The following is a 26,096-nucleotide window of genomic DNA, read 5'->3' on the forward strand; positions in this document are numbered from 1 at the left end:
AGCATTTTCTCCAGGAGAATTCTGTGTGAAATGATGTCAAAGGATTTGTAAAGTCTAGGTAGACACATCCACAGCCTTTCCCTCATCCACTGGGCAGGTCACCCTGTCATAGGAGGAGACAGGTTGGTCAAGCAGGACCTGCCTTTCAAAAGCCCATGGCCCTGGGAGCCTGATCCCCTGCTTGTCCTGCATGTTCCATTTGATTGCACTCAGGATGATCTGCTCCATGATCTTCCCTGGCACTGAAGTCAGGCTGACAGGGCTGCATTGCAATACCCCAGCTGTGCGAGCCTCCCTGCCTTGTTTCCATGATGGCAACTGTATCACAATTTTCCTGCTGCATAATCAATTCCTGTTCCTTCTCTTTATTGCCCATTCTGCATGCACTGGTACAGATGCACTTCATTTGGGCTGCTGTCCCCACTGCCCTCTTGGGGGTGGAAGCCCTGAGTCTTGCATGACCATTTTCACACACTTGTGTGATTTCTAACACCTCACTGACACCTGCATCTTTGCTGCCACGTGGAGCTCCATCCATCTCCACCCCCTGCCACCGAGGCAGCAGCAGCAGGTATAGGAGCATGTTGGCACTCCATCCACCAAACACTGATGTACTGCCTCCAGGCTTGCCTCTGTCTAGACTGGTTTTATCCCCTTCTCCCTACAAATCTAGTTTAAAGCTCTTCCAGTGAGCCCTTCTAACTGGGCAAAGATCTTTGAGATCAGGCATATCCTGTCTGTCATATCAGACCTGCTGTCATGTAAATTGACCCATAACCAAAAAACCAGATTCTGCTGTTTTTTTGTCTCAGGTTTCACACCAAGACCACTTTCCTAGCATATTTTGTTTCATTCATTTATTTACACTGCACTTTAATTTGCAAAAGCACATACTGCTTGCTGTGCAGAACTCAGTTTTGAGACAAGAAGGGTGCAATTCATCTGATAAAATGCAGGGGAGATGGAAACATCAGAGCTGGTCATAAGATTGCAAGAGTGTGTCATCCTGTGTCAGATCAAGGGTTCAGGTCAACAGCTAACAAAGGGGCAGTAAGCCTGAGCTTGGGAAGAGTAAGGAAATAGGGGGCAAGCTGGATAAATCCCCCAAGTTTCTTTCTTAGGTCTTAATTATTTTTAGCTCAGTAGGATGAGCTTTACCTTTTTAGTAACCCCTAATAGAGTTATCATTCAAGTACTTTCTGTCATTCCTTTGAAGTGAGTTGTGCTTTTACCATACTTCTTGCTGATGTCAAGCCACCTAGACACCCTTTATGGTCACAGCAGGAAAACAGTTACTTTGAGACAGCAATTCATATAAAAGGTGCCTAAAATAGCTCAATAAATCTTTCCTAGGAAGTGGACATTCCTCTGCATTCATTGGAAAGGGGCCTACAGTGACTAATTCAAGTGCAGAAATCTGCTCTGTGGATGGAAATCTGCTCTGTAGATTTCTGCTCTGCAGAAATCTGCCTGCAGGTGGATGGAATGAATGTCCCTTGAAGTCTCTGCTTATCAAGTCACCCTTGGCTGAAGGAAGGCTCTGGGCTTCTCAGCAGCTTTCCTCCCCAGCACATGCCAGCCAGCCTGGGGTCTGCCCACCGGCACTGTCACATCCTCTCTGGCTCTCCCTCACCAGCACCCCCAGCTGACCAAGCGGCTGCAGCAGTGCTGCAAAACTCCTGATTGCTTTTCAGGCTGTTGCAAACCCCCCTGTGGTCTTGGCTTTGGAGCACTCAGGAGAGAGCTGGGGTGACCTTCTGCCACACAGCATCATGACTAAGAGCAGGAATGAGTTATGTGCACGTAATCAGCTGGGGAGGGATATGTGCCAAGCCTGGTAGTGGAGGAAGTGAGCAGAGCAGGGAGACAAGAAAAGCCTTATGCTAATTTAGTCATTTAGACTCCTGTACAGTCAATGAAAGAAAAGAAACCCTCAGTAAACAAGTCCAAGGGGGATTTATTCCATCTGGGAAAGCATGCATGAAGTAGGACAAGTAGCAGACTGTAGATGCCCAGGCTTGCTCTCTCCCAGCTGATGGAAATGAGACTGCTATTGAGAAAAAAAAAGGGAGCTTTTAACTTACTGAAGGTAAAGGGAAAATTTTCTACTAAAAATTTTGGAAGTCTTAAGTCTTTCACTTGTAAAAGATATACATGTGCCCTTTACATGTGCTTCTCTATCTTGTATCATCATCTTTTTTAACAGGTAAGATACAGAAGCTACGTAAACACAGATTTGGATTTCACAACTATTTCAAAATGCATCATTCTTGAGTCATTAATGAAACACAATATGTTTTGCCAAAAAAACTTTTAAAAAGCCAAAACTCTTTTTTTTTTCCAGATTTTATTCTCTCCTATAGTGATGTTAATCTGAAGTAAATCTACTGATATCTGCATTGCCAAAGTATTCACGATGAATTTACACTAAAGATTAAAGGCCAGAATATGAATCTAGAGCACTTCTGGGGGGATAATCTGACTAAATACAAAAGCCTGCAATGCAAGTGTGATAAAATTAAGTGGATCCTTCACTTCATGGAGGGCATTGAGGGCCCCAAGCTCTGGAGGGCATTGGGGGCAGATCTGATTGACAGCTCTTGAGGAGTCAGGCAGTGCTCAGTGATCCCCACAAGTACTGGATGAAATTCAGAAAAGGGCATGTGGGTGTGAAGATAAAGAAGATGTTGCTGTAGTTTAACGGCAGCAACAAGCAGAAGATGTCAACACAGTGCATTCAAGGTTCAAAGAGAGTCTAGTGAGGTCTTAAACTGAACTCACTGGTTTTGCTGAATTCAGATCTTAAAACTGGGTTAATGTAAAGGGCACATCCATCAGATTGCTGCTGATATGCAGGTGCTGAACTAGCTTCAAGTAAAAATAAAAACTGGCAGTCATGAAAGCTGTTTGCCACAAAACTAGGCAGAAATCACAAGCAAAGCCTGTGGTTTGCCAACTGAAAGATGAGGAAAAACACTTCTAAAGCTGCAGATTGTGGGAATGACAAGATTCTCTACAAATGCTGTGGTCTAAGATCACTTTAACCCTGTTATCTGATCAAAGGGAAATCGCAGATGGCCTGCTCAAATATCTCAGCATTTTCTTAAACCTTGCATTCTTTAGCCCTGTTAAAAGCCACTTCTCAGCTCCCCATTCAAAAACGGGGAGCAGAGATTCCTACAGCATCTGGGCATTCCTACAGAGCAAGGCAAAGTCCCTACTCACACTCTACCTCTGCACATAAATAGAGTGTCACCAACCAGCTAGAAAACAGGAGCTCATTACTATCACCTAATAAAGAGATTGGTACCTCAAGGCTTTCAAGAAGACAGCACCTTTTACAATGAAAAAGGTGAAAACATTCCTGCAGTGACACCAAGGTATGTTGACTTTCTCAACTGCTGGGAAAAATGCCTGTCACAATGACATCAGCAGATTTATGGGTGAGGGTGTTGAAAAGGCTTTTGCAGAAACAGTCTGACTTTTAGCCCTGTCCTGCTTCCAAGCCTGCAGAAGTCTCTACCTGGCCTTTGCAGAGCTGGGTGAAGGTTCCAGCACTGCCAGCCATGATGAGCCCAGAGGCGTCTGCATAAATTTGGGGATCCAAATAAGTTTCTGAGTATATTTTGGTTCTTTCATGATGATGTGAGGTAATGAAAAGGTTCTTAGTGATGACAAGATGTCAGAACATGTCACTGTCAAAAACAGCCTCAAGCAAGGCTATGTCCTAGCCCAGCTCTTGTTTACTGCCTTTATGCACCAATTTTTGTAGCTGCATCTGGAAGCAATGGCAAAGCAAGCTGCTTTAATTATTTTATAGGTGGCAGAATTGCTAAACTGGAGAGATGCCAGGCTAAATCGACAGTCAGATTTAGGTCCTCTCAGGCAATCTACCCTTTGGTGCTGACAGGGTGCTGGGTAGGATGGTACTGGTAGTTTTTCACTGCACTGCCACAGTTTAGCCCTGTCACAAGCATAAAGAAAATAATGCTGGGGTGGTTTTTTTTCAGCCAGAAGCATGCTGAGCCAGTAGTGTGCCTTGGCAGTACAATCCTTCAGTCTTGCAGGTGACATTCTGCTATCGTGGCAGCAAGCTCTGATAATTCAGCTGAGGGAGTGGGCCATGTGGCTTTTGAAAGATTAAAGCTGTGTATAAAAGCAAGGAGGCTCCTGACTTCAAAGACAAGTAAAGGAGAGCATGTTCCTGTTATTATCACTCCTCTGTACAGCAGGACTCTCAGGCAATACATGATTTCTCAGACTCTCAACCCACTCTCTGTGCATTACTTTCATGCACTGGCAAATAAAAAAACCCAAAAAGTCAATGTCCTGAATGCTGAGATTTGATCCATTGTCAAATATTAACCACTGCCAAAGACTCTTGCAGTCTTAGGTGGTGTGAGCATTGGTGCATATATCACATATATGTGTTGCACAGTTGAGTTTTGGGGCAGAAAGTGAAATACAGTCCAACATAACCAGACAAAGATATAATGGAATCATAAGCTATTTAACTTTTTAAAGCATAAACTATGAACAGATAATGTGAAGAAGACTGTAGGACCTAATCCAACATGTACTGAAATCCTTGAGGGCTGCTACATCATAGCTTGTCCTCTGTAAACATGTGCCAAAGAGCAAAGAAGGTGGCCTTGGTAGCACCAGAGCCTTTGTAGCATCCAAAAACAACACCCTGCACCCACGCCTTCTTCACTCTGCTTTTGTGGAGGAGGTGTCACATGAGTGGCCAGGAGAGAAGGCACTGTCAGATGCAGCATCCATCTCACTCTCAACCTGACACAGCTCAAGAGCAGGCTGTACATGAATCCCATGAGGCTCTGAGGTACCTTCTAGAAGAAGGTAGATTTTGTGTTTTCTGCCTAATATCATCACAAGGAAAGCAAAGTGGAGCTAGAGAGTACACAGCATGAAGTATTGTACACCTGACACCCAGAAACACAGAATCTCCTCATCTCCCTGGAGTGCTCTGGCTGACTGCCCCCAGCAGCCCTCCAGCAGGTAGACAGCTGCAGTATGTGGTACCAAAACCACCAGAATTTGGCTGTCAACAGCTTTTAGGAGACACTATACACATTTTTTCTGTGGTTCACCTTTTGTTATAACATGAGCAGAAATTGGAAATTTAAAAGGGAACAGCTGATTTCTATTGAATGATAAGAAAGCAGCAGTGATTATATTTTAAACCCTTGATTACCAACCTTGAGAGAAGCTCAACATTTCTGATCAAAGTGTGGAGGTACACATAGTGCTGACCATATTCTTATTTTTGACCACATTAATTTGATTTATAAATACCAGTACCATGAACAAGAAATAAAGACATGTACCTTCATCTTTCAGCAATCCTACATACAGTGATCAGAAGGCTGTAGAGCACTTCAGTACCACCTGTTAAAACATTCTTGTGATCTATCTCAATATATATACATTCTGATTTTTAAAAATTCTACATCCATATAAATGGGTTTGCTGGTTGGGTTTGGGGTTTTTTTTTCCCATTAGCAGCTTTAAAACTTGTTGAATTCCTGTTTTCTTATAATGCAGTGGCACAAGTCTCCAATTCAATAAAATTGCACATGGCTGGAACTTTCAGCACTTTCCTTTAAAGCCTACTTGGGGCTTCAGCTGCTGTGTCAAGTGTCTTCCCTGACACACCTAAGTGCTGTGCAAAGCTCAAAAGAAAATACAGACAGATGAGTCTGCTGGCCCCAGGCTGGCCTAGGGGCTTCTCTGCACAGCAGGTCAGATGAAGCCATAGAACATGAGCATCACCAGAGAGCACAGAGAGGGAGACCTATTAACCCTGACATCCTCAGCTGGACACACTCCACTGCCTCTGGCTTGCAGCTTCCTCAAAGTTTTGTGCCAAAAGTCTTGTTTTGCTCTGAATCCTAAAGTCTCTTGTGTTTTATGGAGCTGGCTCAGAGATTGGTCTCCAATTCCTACTCTTTTCTTTCCCCAAGGAGTACACTGGACACTTTTAGGTGCAGATGCCTCTAGATTGCCAACACAGGGCCATGGATGTCTCCCAGGGTGTTGGTCACAAGCAGCCTTTGGGTGTTGGGACAGAATGGTTTGGGCAAGAAGTTCCATTACTGGGAGCCACAACCCTCCTTCCACCTCTCACATGTGCTGGGGATCACAGCCATCAATGGCCAAACTGGGGAAAAACCAAATATTTAGGGTTTACCTCTTCAGCCTGGGGCAGTTTTCTCTCTTTGAACAACTCTGCTTTGGATATCCAACAGCAGTCACAGAAATGCACATCATCACAGAAACCTTCCTCTAAGTGTTTCCTCAGGGACTCACTGCAAGCACTTCAGATTGCAAGCACTTTGGGAATTTACAGACACTTTTTGCAGTACCAACTTTCTCAGAGTTTTTAACATGTGAACAATGCATATCACTTGTAAGAAAATAAGTCATAATTTAAAAAAATGGTTTGGGGAGATTTGTATTTAGTAAGTCACTTTAAGTGAGATCAGAATATCCTTAGAAGGAAAAGCTGGATTTTTTTTCTAAAGAGAATGCTCTGACTTCTTCTGTGGACTCTTCTCCAGGAATCAGGCATATCTGTATGATGACCAGATCTTTCAGTGCACTTTCCATTGACTCAGAGGTGAGAAATTAGATGGATTAAGAGAAAAAAAATTAGTTTGCTGAATAGCACAACAAATTTTGTATCACAATTTGATTTCATTGTTAAGGAAGCAAAAATTTTAACTAATAAAAGAAAAACAGTAATGTTCTATTTCTGCATAGTATTTGAAAGCAGTTTCTAATATTACCATGGCACATACCTTATTTACCAATGAACTTTTATTTATGCATACTATTTCTATACATGTTCTACAAATCAACTTAGTTACCTAAATATTGATTAAATTACTGCCTTTGGCAAATATCTATACTTTACTACTAAAATTCCTCTCCTACAGAGAGTTATTTGTAGCCCTCTTTTATTTGACTTACTTTACAATTAGATTTATAGCACTGGTTATATTTGTTTTACTCTACACATAATAGTTCCAGAGTATGTCTGATCTGGTTTTGATTTCCATCTTCAGACAAGTGAAATTCCACCCTGCAAGTGTTTCACAGACTCTTGCAGGAGACAATGTGACAAACTCAAGACTCAGATATTTATGCTGTAGGTATTGACGTTTGGGCAAAGGAGGAAAAATATTTTCTTGTCTGACCTGAGCACTGGCATGCTGTAAGAGTCACATAATCCTCCAAACTATCTCACTCTGGCTTGTGTCTGACTTTGAATAGTTTTATTTGCTCTCCTGTGCCTACCAAGGAAACAAGTTTTACCTTGAGAAAGGTGGTGGCACAAGTGGGTAACTACATCCCCTCTCTAGGCTTATCCTTGCTTCAGAAACGTTCTTGTGCCTCTTCCCATGTAAAAAAATCTTTCACCAGCCTTAGCTGGAGAGGATACAGCAATGTGAAGGCTCTTTAGGCTATTCTTCTCTTGGAGAAGTTTTATATTTCAACCAGGAATAAAAGCACCACTCCAAGTCACCATTTCTCAGAAGGTAGTACATTCTTGACAAGATTTGTGCTGCAACAGAATGATAAGTGGGTTGATTTTTTTAAAGGTTTAATTATAAAGAATCTTCTTGATATATCTTGAAATTGAAGAGTTTTCTCCAAGTGCTTTTCAGTTTTAGATGCAATTCAGCAGGTCTTTGACATGACTATATTGATACTAAAAGGTGTCAGACTCCTGGGGCTTTTGATATTTCAGGACTTCTTATGTTAGGTCTGGGTAATCTGTTGACGACAAAGAAAGCTCACAGTGCACAGCCCTTCATTTTCCTGTTTCTTACATAATGATTTAAAAGGAAGAGCCAAGTGGTGATCTTTATTTTAAACTTAGTTAAAATGATTTAATTGAGAATATGGTTGGAAAAGGACAGACTATAAAAAGAATAAAAAATGAGTTAAATGAGGACTTGGCCCAGAGAATGCAGGAGAAAAAAAATTAAAACGAAGCAAAAATAAAGCCTACATCCAATGCCTAGACAAAGCTACTGAGAAAGTTGTGATTGGTCACTATGGCAACAGATTTTTAAATGGAAATAAAATGCTTTTAATACTGCAGGCACATTTTTCTATACAGATCTAGTAAATTAACTCCGACTCATTAAAGTGAACATAGTTTTACAATACATATTCTATATAATGTTAGAAACAGCAGTACACAGAAAATCAAAATATAAATAGCTATAAGATGTTGATGTTTTTACCATATTACTGGTTCAGTCATTCAGAGGCTCAGGAGGTAAATGGTAACATTGCTTATTTTCTTTCCTCAGGGAAAATTTTAATAACTGGTGTAAATCAAGGCAACTGTAAGCTTAAATGAGAAATATTTTCTTTTATTTTCTTGGCTTTTATACTAATGGTCTTGGGGTGGTGAATAAACATATTAAGCTCCATTCCATGATGTAAGAGTTTGTTCATACACCCTCCACTCCACACTGGTGGAGATAATTCACTTCTCATCCCCTTTGCTCCACATCCCACACAACAGCATCAAAGCCAAGCCAGCCTTGCACCACTCATGCACATTTTGGATGTCTGTCAACAAGAGCTGGAATTCCTGCACTTGGAGCAGGATTTATCCTGTCCACTAGCAGTAAAACCAGCATCTAAGATGATGTGCATATCCTGTTTTAGACTAACACAGCTATATTGTCACTTCTGCATCTTCAAACTGGATCTGTTGTGCTCAGGGAAGGTAGAGCACAATTAACAGCTTACATTGCTTGGAAATGTAGCAAGCAGCCACTTGTGTATAAGAATTGCTGATTTATCAGCAAAATGGTTGGGAAACACAGGCAACAGCAGAGATTGAAAACATTAATCAAAAACCCTGGCACAACCCTGTGGGCATGGGACGATGATGAAGCCACATCAGACCTGCACTGTCCCTGCCTCTCTGCTGCCTCCAGCCGTGTTCCTGATGCACTGCTTGATTTGTCATACCTCCTCTTCCCTCTCCACACATTCACCCTTTCGGCAGATTCTTCCATATGCTTTATTTCACATTGCTTCAGATGCAGTCCTTCTGAGCAAGAATTGCTAGATTCCCAGGCCAGCAAAGAGCTGACTCTTTGGTGTCTGTTTAAACACCAGTACTGCTTCTGCTGAAAGTGGTTATATTTTCATATATCAGCATTTTGATCCAAGAAAACTGGCATTATAGAGCAGTTTCAGAAGTGGAGATCCTTTCACACTTCAGCTGTTTGCCTGCCCTAAAACTCCTGTCACTTTATTCAATAGATATTTAATATCAAAGAGATAATTTAATATATAGGAACCACCTCATAAACACCATCTCAGCTCTACACAAGTCTCACTTTGACAGGCAAGGCAGAAGTTGTTGGGAAGAGCCTGATGATAATCTCCCATCTTCAGCCAGCCGCTGGCAGGGTTCAGCCCCAGCAGGGAGCCCGGCCAAGCAGCAGCAGCCCCACATCAGAGTGGGAAGGGAAGATGCAGCTGCCTGCAAGGCACTTTCTCTGGGCAATGAATTCTTTTTGCCCTGAAGGAATACTTGTCTTCAAAGAACTGCTTTCCAAAGGCTTCGTTGAAACCATAGTCCATGCCTCACTGCATCAGGAGGAAAGAAGAGGTGAAGATTCACATTCATATTTAAGTTTAGTTGCAAAGTCCTGCTGTTTTACATACATACTGAGACATCAAACTGCAAAAAACATGAGGAGAATTTTCTACTAAGCACAGACAGGCAAGACTTGTTTTCTCCACGTCTTAGAAATACTGTCCACTTGATTTTAGATTCTGTGTACATGCTTTGTATTTACAGCACTCATGCCCTTTGAATCAAAGAGAACCTTCAAGCATTCTGGCTTGGTATCTATGGTATTTCTTTCAATGGTTTTCTAGAACAAATGCATTTTGTACATACTTTTTATAGGACAATAAACTAATAATTATCTTAGTAGCAATTATTGAAGGACTATTTTTTAATGTAAAATACCCTAAATTTAACAGCTAACACACCAATATCAATAGCTAATCCAACCCTGAGCTTCTGAACATGCTAATAAATACATTGATAGCAGGAACTGGGACAATGTGCAGGAATAAAGGAAAATGGATCCCTGGAGCTGAAGATGGAAAGAGCAGGCATAAAAGCCAAAACAAAATCCATGGAAGGATTTGGCTAAGCTTTCACCATGAAGACAAGAACATCCATGAGAACAAAATTCTGGATTGTTTCCATCAACTCTTGATTTTGTAACATGTGTGTACCTTAAGGTTTAAGCATGTCACTTGCTCCATATTTCTAAATTACTCTTGCTTTACTGGAAACAAAGCCCAACTCTCCTGGGAGCATAGGTTCCCAGTTCCTAGGAACTGTACTTCACTGACTTGGGAAGTTTATGTCTAAATGCCTCTCAGTATCTGAGACTGTTTCTATCCCTTACAAATGAGAACAAAAGTGAAATAATATAACAAAGAACAAGTGGAGGATTCAAAACCAATGATACCAAGAAGGTGTCAGGTTAACCTGATTATCCCAGTCACAGGGATAAATTTAAAGAGATGATTTTTCTCAAAAGATGATTTATAGCTGAGCACCTGGAGAAGATAGTTTGCACCTGGCAGAGCCAAAGAGCTTTTTTCATAATAAGAAATAAAGCAAGAAGCATGGGGATGATTTATGTAATCTTCAGACTCAGAGTTGGCATCCTGGAAAAAGAAAATCAGATAAAATGCAATGATGGCTAAGGCTGGCAGAAAGATGTGCAGCAGTGGAAAAAAAAATCAATATTAATATTAGCAAAAAAAAAGTGCAAAATGAATAAGAGAGCTGTGCTTAATCTAGTTTGGAAAGGGAGAGCTGAAATTGCACCCTGCAAGTGTTTCACAGACTCTTGCAGGAGACAATGCGACAAACTCAAGACTCAGATATTTATGCTGTAGGTATTGACGTTTGGGCAAAGGAGGAAAAATATTTTCTTGTCTGAGCTGAGCACTGGCATGGTGTAAGAGTCACATAATCCTCCAAACTATCGCACTCTGGCTTGTGTCTGACTTTGAATAGTTTTGTTTTCCTGTGCCTACCAAGGAAACAAGTTTTACCATGAGAAAGGTGGTGGCACAAGTGGGTAACTACATCCCCTCTCTACGCTTATCCTTGCTTCAGAAATGTTCTTGTGCCTCTTCCCATGTAAAAAAATCTTGGGAAGAAGACAAGAAACAAGGTATATACACTTGGCAACACAAGGGATACACAAGGTAACATTGCCCACGGAGCTCAGCAGCGGGGCAGGCTTGATCAGATGCTGCAGGTGCTGTAAGGGCCAGGGCAAAGTGAGGGGCTGTGCTCACTGCTGCTACTGTATTTCTACAAGCATGAGCCGTTCAGAAGAGATCAAAGGGTGGGATTAACTCAAGGATCTGGTTTTTGCTTCAGGCCCCCAGAGGTGACATTCAGCACATCTCCCTCCTTAGCATGCAAGGCTTCAGAGCAGAGCAGACTGCTCCCCAGGGAGGTGTGCTCCTGCTGGTGAAGCAGCCCTGGTTAGCTGGCCACCATCCTCCCTGGCCAGCTGTGCTGGGACACTGCTGCAGGGCAGGTCCCTCTGGAGCTGGGGAGGGGAGAACCTTTGTGACAGCCCTGTGTGGGTGACCCTGGACCTGATGCTGCTCTCTGCATCCCCAGGGTGCTGCCACAGGAGCAGGGCTGCTCCGGAGCAGGCTGGCTGGGGACTGCCAGGGTGTTCATTATCGCAACTTGGAGCAGCCCCACAGCTCTGCCTGCATCACCACCTTGCTTTGGGAATGTTTCTCATTCTGCTGGCTTCCTGCCTGTCCCAGCATAGAGTTCAAGATGTTTGGTTTCACCTCCAAATTCCATTCAAGCTGTTCCCAGCATTGCTGTGAGTTATGTGTCTGCCAATAGATTACTGCTACACATCAGCAAGTGCCAAGGAAGGGGCGCTGGCTCCTCAGGAATCACACTCTGCACAGTCTGCCTGAGTATGTCTTTTCTCACTCTCTGCTTAAGCCTGTCTTTGTCTTCCTATGAGCAGTCCCAGCTCTGATTTTCATTCATAGCCCTGTGCCATCATAATCCTTCTCATAACACCACCCCAGGGCTGCTCAAGCACTCACCTCCAGCCAGCTGTCCCCTGCTCAGCTCAGCTGCTTGGTGCCCAACCTGATAAAGGACATGACCCACTGAAAGCAGTGGAAATGCTTCCCTTGACTTCAGTGGGCTTTAGAATAAGCCTGTGATAATGCTGATGGAGATGGTCCCCAGCAACCCAAGTAAAGCCAGGCCCAGTGGTCCCACGGCCTGAAGTGGGAAGTAGAGTGCACCTCAAGAGGTTTTCTGCCCTTCTCTTGTTTGCTGTGTAACATTCACACCTGCTTCCTATGACCTTCTATAGCCTCTTTTGAGGGGCAGATCCAGCCTGTCCCCCAAGGTGCAGGTGTCAGTGTGCCTGTGGTTTGTCCTGTGCTGGGTGGCACTGCAGGGAGCAGAAGGAAGACTTGGGGGCAGGAGTTGTCTCCCTGGAAAAAGCATCCCTTCACATTAGCTCTGGAATTTTGACAATTGATCCTAAATATGGAAACCATGTGGGTTTTTTTTATTGGATACAGTATGTGAATGCACAGCACCCATGACAGTGGCATCGAGTCTAACTTACAAATATTGTAAATACTGTAACTGCCATTTATATTAACCAAAGGATGAGCTTTTGTTTCACGGTACGATGTTCAGAATATTTGGCAGCCCTGGGGATTGGATGACATCCGTGTTGACTTTCAAAATCAAACTGCCACCTTGTGGTACAGTGAGGGAGAGGAAATCATACAGACAACAAAAATACAGATGTCTAGTAAAAACTGGCCCCTTTTGTTCCCCCCATGTCTTACACTATTTATGTATTCATATATATTCAAAAGATTATATATATTTTGACTATACTTCAGTTATATTAATAAAAAACTAATTTAATAAAAATTAAATTAATAAAAATATTTATGTTGTTCTTTAAAAAGACTTTCTAACTTTTTGGGATTGTTTGTCAATTCAAAATATAGAAATATTTCCTTATTCTTGTGTGTAATTGCGCTGAAACCACACATAAGAGCAGATTTTTTTTCGAGATTAAACCCAAACACTGCTTACAGGAAAACACTAACTACTAAGGCCACATAGGCATCTATATAGGCAAGATACATATCTATAATTGCTTCCTTTCTCTCTTTTAAACTTAATGATAAGAAAAATTTCTGTGAGAGGGCAGGGCCACACAAATTGATGAAGGTGAGCAAGTTGTAATCTGGTCTGAGGTGCTGTCCTTCCTCACATTCTCTTGGACCATGACAAATATAAGGTAATTTTAATCAGCTTTCTCTTTCACTGTGGGCCAAGCCAGCACAAATTACTTCATCTTGCTTGACAACCAAGAGCAAGCACGGTGGATCGGCAGATGTGCAGGAATCTGTTACAGCAACATGCTTGTGCATGTCAACCTTTGAGCAGCAGAGAGGCACAGAGATGTCCCAGCACAAATCTTTCAGCCAGATTGAATGTCCTCATGATATATAATACCATTTATGAAAGATGGGAGATAAAAAGCTAATCAACCTCAAATCAGAAGTGTTGCTGAGGTGGACAATTGACTGCAGCCACATAGCAGTGCTTTGTGCATCCCCAACATTCCAGAAATATAGTGATTTAAAAATAAAGTTGCAGGTAACAAGAAGCCTGTAAGACCTGGGGTTCACATCCTGTTCCTCTCCTCATACCAGGGAAGCATCCAACACTTTTTTAAAGCCTGAATTCATCCACTATTGAAAGTAACAAAGTAGGCAGGAGGTGGTTCTGTGGGAGGGAATGTAAAGGTATGAAGAGCCCAATACTGACTCTGCTCTTAAGCCTCAAAAGACACAAATGAGCTGCCTGGGACCTCTAGCACCAGAGGAAGCCATTTTCCTTCCCCTTGTGTCTGTTACAACATACATTACCTTGAGAAATTGGTTTTTGTAAAGTATTTTTCATTCAGAAGTGCATAGGTAGAAGGAACTCACAAATATGAGCTGCTGTCTGGTACCACCTTTGCTGAGCACAGGCTGTAGGAGAGAGTTGGTGAGCAGTCCCATGGACAGGGGTCCTGCAGGTGCTGATGGGGCTGCCTGAGGAATCTCTGGAAACCCTTCAAGCAGAGAGGCTGCTCTGACTTCCCCTGTCACCTGGCTCACGTCTCTCCATCAGCCCACTTGGCAGCCAAACTCACAGGAAGGAGAAATATGAAGATTTCTTTATCATGGCAGTTGTGGTGGTGTCTGCTTTGCTGGGCAATTTAAATGAAGGGTAAATAGTGTCCCTCTAGCTGTGGTCTCATCCAGCAGCCCAAGTGGGTGCAGGTGTGAGCCACTTCTAAGTGATGCATGGCAGCAGCACATGCTAGCTACATGTGGGTCCTCATCCTCTAACAGCTGTCAGTACAGGGATGGGGCTGGCAAAGACTGCAGGGAAAAGCAGGGAGGGTGATGGGCTTGTGAGAGAGAAGTTCTGAATTTAGATGAAGGGAAGAAGAGCCTATGGACCCAAGCAGCCTCCTGTGATTGCAGCCTCCTGTGATCAATTCACACACAAACCCCCTGCAGTGCATGAGATCCCCCACCCCATAATGTGGCTGCACAGCCCTGCAGCCCCCTTGTCCCAGCATTTCTCCTTCCAAGGAGCCCTGCTTGTTGCCCCTGAGCTCAGCACCAGCAAGCAGAATGCTGTCCTGGAGAAGAGTGGGTTACCTCCAACATGAAGAGTACCCTGGAGATTTTTTAGTTTTTTTTTTTCCTGAATTGCACTAGTTAAAAGGCATCTGTGGGCAGAGCATCTCATCCCATTGCAGCCAATAAATCAGCCATGGCCAGTCTGAAAGGAAGTGTGGGTGCTTCTCCCGCTGAGGAAAAACACCCAGGACTAGTTCTTTAAATATAAGTGTATGGGCAGCAACAGAAGGTAATCAGTGGTTAATGAAGCTTAATGTGTATGAAGCCCATGGAGGTAACTCTTAATTTGTTTTAATTGCTGGCGTGTCTGTGCTCGCTTTCATCAAAAGAGCGTGGTGATATCCAAGAGCGGCATTTCGATGCCCGAAATGCTCCTCATATAAATAGAACAGGCAGATCAGCATGACTGAGTGATAAAATTACCTTCTGGTCTTCAGAAACTCCAGCATGCAACTGTGCTCTAGGCACCTCAGCGTGCCCCTCTTCACAGCACAAACAGACCCGTCTGGAAATGGATTTGGAGGAGACATACAAAGAGGGAGAGAGCACAGAGGGGGAAATGACTCGAGCTGCAGCTGCAAAGTTGGTGAAAAAAGCTTTTCTTGAAGCCCTGAAGTCCAATGACTTTGAAACACTGGAAGAGCTCTTGAGCCAAAAGAAAATAGATGTGGACACAGTGTTTGAAGTGGAAGATGAAAACCTGATTCTGGCATCCTACAAACAAGGTAAATGTGGCAGCATTCACCAGATAGGAAGCAGAGGGTTTTGAGTGATTTTCAAGGAACTCTGGCCTTTTATCTCTTCTGAAGCTGCAGCACAAGCTGATCCACAGGCAGGACCGTCTCAGCAGGCTCACATGGTCAGGGCCACTGCAGCAGGGGAGCTTATCAGCTGTGTGGGCTTGGAGAGGGGCAGCCCAGAGCCCGGGCTGAGCCTCCGTGCTGCAGCTGCAGGAGACTCCAGGAACAGGAGTCCTCTGCCATTTCCTCCTAAGAACTCAGGTGCAAAGCCCAGAATGGACACATGCAGGTGTATAAATGGGGTGTATGCATTTCTTGCATGAACCCATTCACATGTACAGATTATTTAGAAACATAAAATATCCCCTGTCTTCCATTTCCAGTGGAAGTAAAGTGGATTCTCCCTAGCTGAGGGGAACTAAGGAAATCCTGTGGATCTTGGATGTTGCTGGATGGGAGAAGGTTTATTTTTACAAATGACAGAAAGTGAGGATGTCTTAGTTTATCGAAACAGAAAAAAATAATCTGGAAAAAACAACTAAAACAATCAACACAACATCTGTTCTGGAGTATAGAAAACCCAAACCATTTCCCAGCCAGACACTGAAAGAGCTTCCAAAACCTTACAACTTAAAGCAATAAACCAAGTTTGCTCTTTGCTAAAATCAACATACTTCATTGCCTACTTGCTAACAGACTCTTCTTGTGTATTTAGAAGCAGTAATGGTCAGTCTCTGCCAGAAGTTAATAAATAATATGTGGAGATAAACAGCTCCAGTAGCAGCAGCAGAACAGCAAATGCACTTTCTCTTCTGAGGCAAAAAGAAGGGACTATCTCATCTCTTCTCTTTTTCTGTGTTTACCCCTTATTTAATGATTGCTTCCTGCTCTTTTGATTTCTTAAGGGCAAGGATGGTACAGTCATGATGTACTTCCCCTAGGGACAGTGCATGAACTAAGCCACACTGTGCTGAATTTATCTTAAAATAGATCTTCTTCTGTCCTCAGTAGGCTAAAATGCAATCTGGGTGTGGTTTGAGACTACAGGATTAATGAATAGATTTTTAATCACAGATCATTTGACTGCAATCAGTAACTGATCTCTTTTGAAGAATTTTCTTTGTTTTCCAAAAACAGAGGAAAATGCACCCTTATGGCCTAAATCACAGTATTGTATTCACTTTATCTGAAAGGCAAGAAGGACTTCTATCAAAACTCGTATGTAAATTTTACTTTTGTTCTGAATGGTAGATAACTGATATGCAAGGGGGATTTCCTCAAGGAAGAAGAGGGGAGAAAAATTCACCACCCCATCATTCTGACAGTCTGATCTTTGCCATAGCCTTTAGTGATGAAGTGGAAAAGAGATCTCATGGGTGACAGAGTGACTTTTCTTCCTCTCTTCCAAAGAGGCTGAGAGCTTTCAAAGATGCTGATCTTGCCTGCACCATGGCTTCTTTATGTTGCTAGCCAAAGAAACAGGGAAGCTGAATGAGGTCTCCCATGGAGCCCACATCTTCTTCCTGCTCAGTGTCTGTCCCTGTCCCTCTGAGCTCAGAGATCTCAGCAGGTTTGGGCAGAGGACATGGGAGAGGCTCCCTGGGGATGTCTGAGCACAACTCACCTGCAAGCAGCACAGGCCACAGAAATACATTGTGTACTCAGGCAGGAAAATTGTGGCTATAAGAAGTGATAACTTGGCTTTTAAGTATCACTTTCCTGCTGTTAATGTACAATTTATGGCTTGTATCTGGCCATAAATGGAACGCCCAGCCCTACGTGGGATAAGCCTGGAGCGAATCACAGGTCGCTGGTAACAAGGGGGAACACTGCACATGCAGCTGGATAGGGAAGGGATTTAAGAAGCTTGCTCTGCTTTATGCAGAGACTTTGGGATGTAGCCCACCTTCCCTGTGCCTGGTTTGAGGGGATATGAAGAGGAGGATGCCAGTGAAACCCGCACAGTCAGCAGGCTGAGTGTCCTCAGAGGAGGCTGTCACCCTGCTCGGGCACCCCAGGGCCTCAGGGCTGCTGCTCTTGCCTTTTACAGAGTGGGTTCCTTCAGGACTGGGTTTGGCAGTCCCATCAATTTGGTCCTAGAGTAGATGATACGGTCTGCAGTTTCTTGCCCCTATCTGAAAATATACTTGTAATTTATCTAGGAGGGAAGAAAAATTTTAATCCATTTCCCCTTGCCACCAGCCATTTGTTTCCTTCCTGCTTGTACCTCATGAATACTGTAAAAACTGTATATATATGACATTAGTGTTGAGAAATTGCATAAAACCAGAGACTAAAATAGAAGATTTAAATTAATTTGACCTCACTTTACATCTCTAATATTATTTTCTGTGTTTTTTACATGATAACATATTTCAGCCAGGCAGTTGTCCAAGGAGAAATAGATAAATCAAACCCAGAGAATTTTATAGTCACATTCTAGCTAAGATGCAGGCATTGTATATATATATATATATAAATTAGACTTCTGTTGCCCTTCTGCACATTATTATGATGCTTTACTTTTCTTATTATGATGCTTTACTTTTCAGTATCTGTGCACTCATTAAGCACATAGTCCTAATTTGGGAACAAGTATTTATGTGTTGTTTGGCCTTATACCTGTTTGTAAATAAAAAAAGAAAAAAATCACTGTGAAATTTTCTGAGAAAAAATACAAACATTTTGCGGCCAAATTTCATGCTTAAGTGTCACTACTTCTATTTGGTTCTTCAGCCTAATTTACATCCAATCTCCTCTCTCTGTGCTCCTCAGGGCAATAGTTGGGGTATATTGCCAGGGGTCATCTATGTGCAATGCATCTCTGGAGGTCTGAATCCAGATGCTGACATACATCATCCTGCCATCTACCACACAGAAACAGTAGGATGAGCTGTCTGCTGAGTCACTGTCCTAAGTTAATACTGTCATCTTATTCCAAAGCCACCTTTGTTCAGCTATTGGCAGGCTGCAGATCCCACTTCCCCCATGATTTTTTAGCTGTTGGTGTTTCAAACCCTCTGAGCTTTTTTTTTTTGTTGTTGTTGTTGTTTTGTTTAACCTATACCAGTCACAAAAAAGTCTAATAGTTTCTTTCAGAGTTCATCTACACGGGAATTATCTCTCCAAAAGGCAGGCTATTCAGCACACACAGTAACAGTGCTTAATGAAAATGAAGTTACGCTGGAGAGAACTTTGTGTGTACTATGCTGGTGAAATTACAGTAAATTACATTTAAACTCCAACCCTTTCTTCCCCTTCAATTATTCTCAGTAGGTGGATAGTCCTAAGAAAGGTCTTTGCCGAGGCTGGTAACACATTCTCACTTTGTACAGGGTACTGGCTTCCCAGCTACAAATTAAAAATATCCTGGGCAACTGGACTTCATATAGCTGTCATGTATGGCCACCTGGAGAGCCTTCTGGTCCTCCTCAATCACAAAGCTACAATCAACTGCCGGCCCAATGGAAAAGCTGCCATCCACATAGCCTGTGAGACAGCAAATGTTGAGTGTCTCAAGATCCTCTGCAACCACGGGGCCAAGCTGAACTGCTTTTCAATGAGCGGCCAGGCGCCCTTGCACTTCTGTACCACACGGACCTCCATGCCTTGTGCTCAGCAGCTGCTCTGGAGAGGTAAGGGAAAGCTCTGAGTACCTCTCATGGCATGGGCAAAGGGGGTGAGCATGGTCGGGGCTTTCTCTTAGGAGGCAATTTCTCAAAGTAGATGTGTATTTATCCCTTCTGTCCACAGGTGCCTCATGTCTTCATCTCAGGCTCCTTGTCCTCACCTCTTTGATCAGAGGAAGTTTCTCCTATTCTGTTTCCTCACCTCATCCATCTTTCCCTTTCCCTGGCCACTGGTCCTTACTTCAAGATTGTTTCCCATTTCAGTGTCTCCAGTCCACTGCCCAATTGGTCCATCAGCAGCAGAGCTCCTCTGATTTAGGGAGTTTCTATATCTCTTGGGGGATTTTTCCATCTTTTTCATCGAGGTTTACTTTTGAGCTACTTTCATATGAAAGGGGACCCCTCATTTTCTTTCTTTTTCAAATTTCCTGGACCTGAGCACAATTTTTCAAACCGCTTGGTTTTTGAGATCTGGCCTTGAAAAACTGGATGCAGTTTTTTGTACCATCTTTTCATTTGTCATGAATGTAGCCAAACTCATGCCTGGAGGGAAAAAAGGGTATTATATAAGATTTTTGTTTTCCCATAGTAAGGTACATTATGCTTCTGGTCATCTGCAACAAACGAGGGTATGAATAGATGTAATTCTTCCATAAATATATTTATCACGCACTATTTCCTGAACAGAAGTGCAGTGACATAGGACACAGTAAAAGAAACACAGTTCAAGTCCTTAGTTACAGAGAGACTCCCCTATTCATCACACTGTGCCATGGCAATACAAATGATTTTGGGTTGGTTTTGTTACATGTGTTGTTATTGAAAGCTTTTCCTGAGATGCAGAGCCCAAGTGCAAAGTCCATGCTTTGTGGGCAAGGCAATCTGCAGTCATAAATGAATAACAACATTGCTTTTCTTCTTCTGGAAAGATACATATTATTTTGTTTGGTAGAAAGGAAAATAAATGCTGCCAGTTGTATCCTGCCCAAAGCAAACAGTCCTGACAGCAGGAGTTGAATTTGCTTGCATAGAGAAGCTCAAAAGTCAAATGTACTCTTATGAAACACAGCCGAGGATGAATGCAAGTGAAAGGATGTATTCTGCAGGCTTTCTCCACCCACCCATCAACAGCATAATAGTACTTTAAAAGCCACCCTTCCTCCCAAAGCACTCTTTAAACTCTGATTTCCGCATGAGCTGAATGCTGAGACTCCAAATAGAATGGGATAGGTCTGGAGCAAACCCTGTCGGGGGTGCACATTTACAGAGCAGCACCCCCAAGAGCCGAAGCCAGGGTGCCAGTTAATATCCCTGCCCTAAAGTTTCCAAGATGCATCTTTCACCGGCCATCTCCACTCAGTGGTGTCCCCCGGGACCCATCCAGGTCACTGCAGTTCATCCCCGCCTGGCTGCGGTGACAGCGCAAGCAGCGCTGATCCCACGTCTGGTTACCACCTCCAAACTTGGATTGCCGATGCCGCCTCGGGGACATCGGAGACACGACCAACACTCAGCACGGCTTAACGGCATTAGCACGGGGGTTTTCCAGCCCAGAGGCAGCGCCTGCCCCTGCCCTGCCCCTCGCTCCCGGCTCGCAGCTCGGCAGATGGTGCTGTTGCTCCAGCCGCGGCCGCGCTCCGCACGGACGGCGCGCTCAGCCCCGCTCCGCAGCGCTTGGGGAACGGCATCCGGACCCCCCGGGAACCCCGGCAATGGGTTCTTTAATATCATCCACGGATCTGCCGTAAAATGTCCTTTCATGCAGGCTGCCGTTAACGAGGTGCTGCAGGGAGTTTTCAGGGTACGGAGCAGAGCGGTTCAGAGTAGGAGTAATGATCTCCTTCCTCCACCAGGTCTCAATTTATAGGAAAAAGCATTTTACGCAGAAATTTGGGCTTGCATGCTGCTCTGAAATAGAATGTTTAGATAAGGTCTTGCTTGGGGCCAGCATAGAGGCTGGATCCAAAAACCTTAAGAGTTTCTAAGAGTTTCCCTGGAGACTGAACCAATGCAGGATTGATCCATGCTATTTGCATTTACACGTGTCTTTCATACCAGTTGCCCACCCTGAGCTTTTTCCTTGGGAAGAAGGGCCCATACAGAGAGATGACCAAACAAGTATTTCACTGCCTTCATCTTCCCCCATCATCTTTCTTTGGCAGGAGCAAATGTGAACATAAGGACAAACAACAAAGACGAGGAGACTCCTCTGCACGTCGTTGCACGTTTGGGTGTCCCAGAGCTCGTGGCCTTTTACGTGGAGCAGGGAGCACAGGTAGATGCTCTCAATGCCTACATGGAGACTCCCCTGGCCTGTGCAGCCTACTGGGCCCTTCACTACAAGGATCAGATATACAGCCAGGACCACCACCTCATCTGTCGGATGCTCCTAGACTATAAAGCTGAAGTGAATGCTCGTGATGAGGATTTCAAATCCCCACTCCACAAAGCTGCCTGGAACTGTGATCACGTCCTGCTACACATGCTGCTGGAGGCAGGAGCAGAAGCAAACATCATGGATGTCAATGGCTGTGCACCCTTACAGTATATCATAAAAGTGACATCTGTGCGGCCAGCTGCTCAGCCAGACATCTGCTACCAGCTGCTACTGAACCATGGAGCAGCTAGGATATACCCTCTACAATTCCACAAGGTTAAGGATGTCTTCGTACAGTAAGAGTTTGGAGAGGGGTGGTGTCTTGAACAGGAATGGGATGAGAGATCCAAACTATCTGCGTTTGCTGGAGTCCAGTCAGTCTGAGCCCAGAATGCCCAAAACATTGTGAGATGCCCTACTGTGAGAGTGGTATCATTTAACTAAAGTGAAATTACAGCTGCCTGTACCAGAAACCAGACACAGATCTAATTTTTGCTCTTAACCAACCTGAAATGCCAAACTCTAAATGCTGGTTGAAGCCTAATTTTTCAGAGCCAGATTCACTTTCTCATTTCAGAGAACCCACATCCCTTTGTCAGACCTGGCTTCATGCAGGTTTAACTGAGTTCTATGAAATGTGTATTTCATGGTCTCCACCAAAGATTAGAGATGAGACCACTTGATTCAGTTTGTCACATCTGACATCTAAAAATTTATTCAAATCTATTAAAAAATGAAATTCATCTTAATAAAGCTTTGGATTATTCCCAGGAAATGTGAGAATTAAGGAGAAGCACTGGGCCTGGGCTCATAGCTGATGACAAAAAATAAGAAAAAGTATTGCAGGATCCCTCCTGAAAAGTTTATAAACACCTGAAAAGCCCAAGATACTGACAGAAGTACCTAAGAGTGTTGTTACATCAGACAAATAAGTAAGCTTGCTGAAGTCATGACTTATTCTCTCTCATCCAGTACCCTAAGCAACAGTTTGCAGTTCCCTGACCGTATATGTAAAGTTTTAACAAGCCAAGCAACCAGAAGCCTTTGAATAAAATGCCAAACTTTTAATTGTGCCCTCTTGAGCAGGCTCTGCCTGTAGCAGAACAACACTTAGTCTCCTAGAGGGTATTTGAGAGCAAGGTCTGAAGTCTCCTCTTTCTGCATCTTATTGCAAGAAGTGTCTTTCTTCCAAACCGGCATTTGCCCGTCTGTAAAAATGTAGGATATTTAACCCAGAGGGATGTTCTGCAGTTTTGTTTGTGAAATCTGGAGGCTGCATGGGACAAAATCACGTGAACGCAATGTTATTCCCTGCATATGAGTGGCAATAGACTGGGTTTTTTTCCTGTTGAGCTAAAATTACTGGGCAGAATAGTTGTGTCAGGGTCCTTGTGTGGCTTGAAAGCCTTACTTCTGAACTGTCTCTTCTTCTGGTCATATTTTAAATTTTTCTCTCATAATGCATTTTATATTCATATAATGGGAATTTTTTCTGTTCCTGAGCCGCATGTGCTGAAGCAAGAATTTTTGTGCATGGCTTTGCCTGGTGTTGAGTCACTCAATCAAGCTATGAACAAGCTAACTCTAGATTTGGGTGATAAAGCCCACCCCATCTAGACATGTGTGGAGATCTAAGCCAGCATTTCTGTATGGTCTTAAACTGGGGATGAGCCTGGGACTTCTTGCTGTGCTTACCAGAGTGGTGTGGAGGGGCCTTGTGTCTTTTGCATCTCCAGCCTGATCCTCTTGTAATTTTTAGGTTGTGTCTGTCCCAGTTTGCTGTTGTGCAGTGCTGAGCACCCAGGCTAGCCCTGGCTTCCTGGTGCTACTCATGTTCTCCTGCATCCTGCCTGCAGGTGCTGCAAGCCTGTCATTCCCACCCCAGGGCTGTGGAGGTAGTTGTCAACTCCTATGAACACATCAAATCGACATCTAAGTGGAAAGCAGCCATACCTGAGGATGTCTTGGAGGTAAGCTCTCCATGAGTTATAACTGAATAAAATCTAGGCTTATTATTTGAATAACCCATACCAAACCATTAGAAAGAGCATTTTTGAAAGAGAATAACATCTCAGAGGATGGGGACTTCCCACTTACTATCTCTCATTTGACAAAAGCATACCACTCACTGAAAAAATACATTTTTTTGATATTTTAATTGCAATGTTGTCTTTTGGAGCACCCCCTGTCAGTGGTACAGCAGGAGCTCAGCTGTCCCTGTACTCAGCCAGTGAAAAGATTCTGGCTGTGATTGGTGTTTCTTCAGATTTTTCAATATGTATATTTATATTTCTTTTAATTTAGCAAATATTTTTAAAGGGCCATATTACATGGGTATGCCTATGTAACTCTAGTTTCTGTTGCATGGGTCAGATTTCTGTGAGCAGGATGAGTTAGCTGCAAATGCAAAAATTTAAATGAAAAGTAAGAAATTTAAGAGGAAAATATGTGGTCAGAAGGCAAAACTGTGGGACAAATCACATGCTTGACATAGTTGTCCCTTTAATCCAAAAATCCTTACTCCAAATATTCTGGTTGCCCTAAAAGACACTTGTGCTTTATTTTCCAGCGGCACCAGGATTTCTATGACTCTTTGTTCACTGTGTGCAGCAATTCCCCACGGTCACTGATGCACTTGTGCAGGTGTGCTATCCGGGCAATATTGTCAGAAAGGTGCCATCGCGAAGTCCCCTTGCTCTCCATCCCTCTGTCCATGAAGAAGTACTTGCTGCTGGAACCAGAAGGAATCATCTACTGAGCCACCACAGAGCAGGCACTGGCATCTCCCTTCCCGGATCCATGAGCCTCTGTGGGGTGCCAGAGCTCCAGGCACAATCCTGACACAGCCTGCAAGCTGGGCTGGCATTTGCTGGCTCTCCTTGGAGCTGCTCTCTTTCCCTGCATTGAGAAACCACAGCTGCAGGTTGCACTGGGGAGGCAGAGCTGGAAAAGCCCCTGCTCCAAGCACACCCAGGACACACACTGCTTTGTTCAGCCTAGCTTAAACAATGCTGCTGCTTCCTTCAGTGCTTCTACCACTGCCTGCTCGATAGCATTAGATTAAATCTGAGCAACCTTTGGTATTGTTTCACTATGACTTTCTTCAGCTGTCATTTTGGGAGTAAAAGAAAGGATACTGTCAAAAAATAAGTCACAGAAATGCCTTCCCAGAATTAAATAGGCAAACAGCTTTGGTTGTGACCACAAAAAGGCCTTCAGTAGTTTCTGTGTTTTCCTGTGCACTGACTCTCAATTCAATGTTAGTTCACTCTTCACTACCTGTCTGATTCTTATAAAGCTTTGTCATAATGATCCTTTTTTAATTGTAAGAATTTTTTTCCTTTATCAACCACAGTATGTAAACAAGATAGAAACATGCAGCCCTGAAATTTTTGTATGTTGATGCTAGGTAGCTTTGAGCACATACTGTGTCTGTTTCTGCTCTCACTGTGACCAATGATAAATTCATATCCCGGTGTCAAGAAAGGCAGGTAAAAAAAGCTTTCCCCCAAAACCTGCATAGCTGTACTTGTACCCATCCCTAATATCTCTCAGAATGATGTTGGATGTGATCTGGGAAGCATAACACCCTTCTCTTCTTTGACTATAAAATGAACCTAGCCTGCTAGCATGTACTATTCACCTCATTTTTGGCAGCTAGGTGCAGGTGAGAGGAATCCCACATTAACCAAAAGGTGTTTCCAAGATGATATGTGTTGTCTGTGCTGTTACAGATCTGCCAGGCCCCCTGCCTTGCAGTTCCTGTGCTTTTGGACCTGCTAGCACTGGTTTCCTTTACTTGACCAAGCTACTTTCTCCAGTCCAGGAGGACAAAATGCAGAGCAGCGCCAGTTCACACAGCAGGTATCCCACAGCAAGCACAAGTGTGTGATCTGACCTACAGGTAAACCCTAATTTTCTTCCCTTTTTTAGTTTGATGCAACCCATCTAGGCTGTTCCATTCTTTTTTAGATTTTGGCCATTCTGGGCTCTCTGAAAAGAGAGATAAGCCATGCCCACCACTGGGAGCCAGTAACTCCTGTCTTCTCATTGCATCTCTGACTGTGAAGCTGTCAGTCGCAATCATTTTTGTTATCTCTTTGCAAGACAGCCCACAGCACACTAGGCTCTTCCCAGACAAACCAGAGCAAACAAGCTGTTCAAGTGTCTCTCTGTCTCACACAGTGGCAACAACAGCATTTGAAGAAACCTGCAGATTGTTTAGTGTTACAAATCACTTCCCTTTCCTTTCCTTTCCTCTCCTCTCAGTTTTCATCAATTAGAGCTTGCACACTGTGTACAAGAATCTAGTTCATGGGTCTGTTTATGTTTAACCAGACAGCAATGAGGATTGCTATTTAACAGTCTCCCATTCCAATAAGGAATTTCAAAGTGAACACAGACCACGTGTAAAGGTTTCTTTATGTGAATGAAGTTGTAATACAGGTCCCTGTAATTCACTAAGCCAATGAGAGATTTCCATACAGCTGCAGAGATGTCTCTATCAGAGATACTACAGTAATTTACTGGGGAGAATAA

At 43.4% G+C, this 26,096-nt stretch overlaps 1 protein-coding gene across 1 annotated transcript; it reads left to right on the forward strand.

Annotated features, from left to right (window-relative positions):
- Nucleotides 1–15,322: 15,322 nt before the first annotated feature.
- ASB4 (ankyrin repeat and SOCS box containing 4) lies at nucleotides 15,323–24,528 on the forward strand. The gene is made up of 5 exons (XM_071429930.1): nucleotides 15,323–15,536; nucleotides 18,887–19,186; nucleotides 21,343–21,833; nucleotides 23,414–23,527; nucleotides 24,127–24,528. Exons 1-5 carry the CDS (start codon nucleotides 15,323–15,325, stop codon nucleotides 24,313–24,315), a joined length of 1,308 nt encoding a protein of 435 aa, XP_071286031.1. The 3' UTR covers nucleotides 24,316–24,528.
- The last annotated feature ends 1,568 nt before the right edge of the window (nucleotides 24,529–26,096 follow it).

The sequence above is a fragment of the Agelaius tricolor genome, unplaced genomic scaffold (genome assembly GCF_023055355.1).
Source record: "Agelaius tricolor isolate 1412-34295 unplaced genomic scaffold, bAgeTri1.0.p SCAF_6, whole genome shotgun sequence".
NCBI lineage: Eukaryota > Metazoa > Chordata > Aves > Passeriformes > Icteridae > Agelaius > Agelaius tricolor.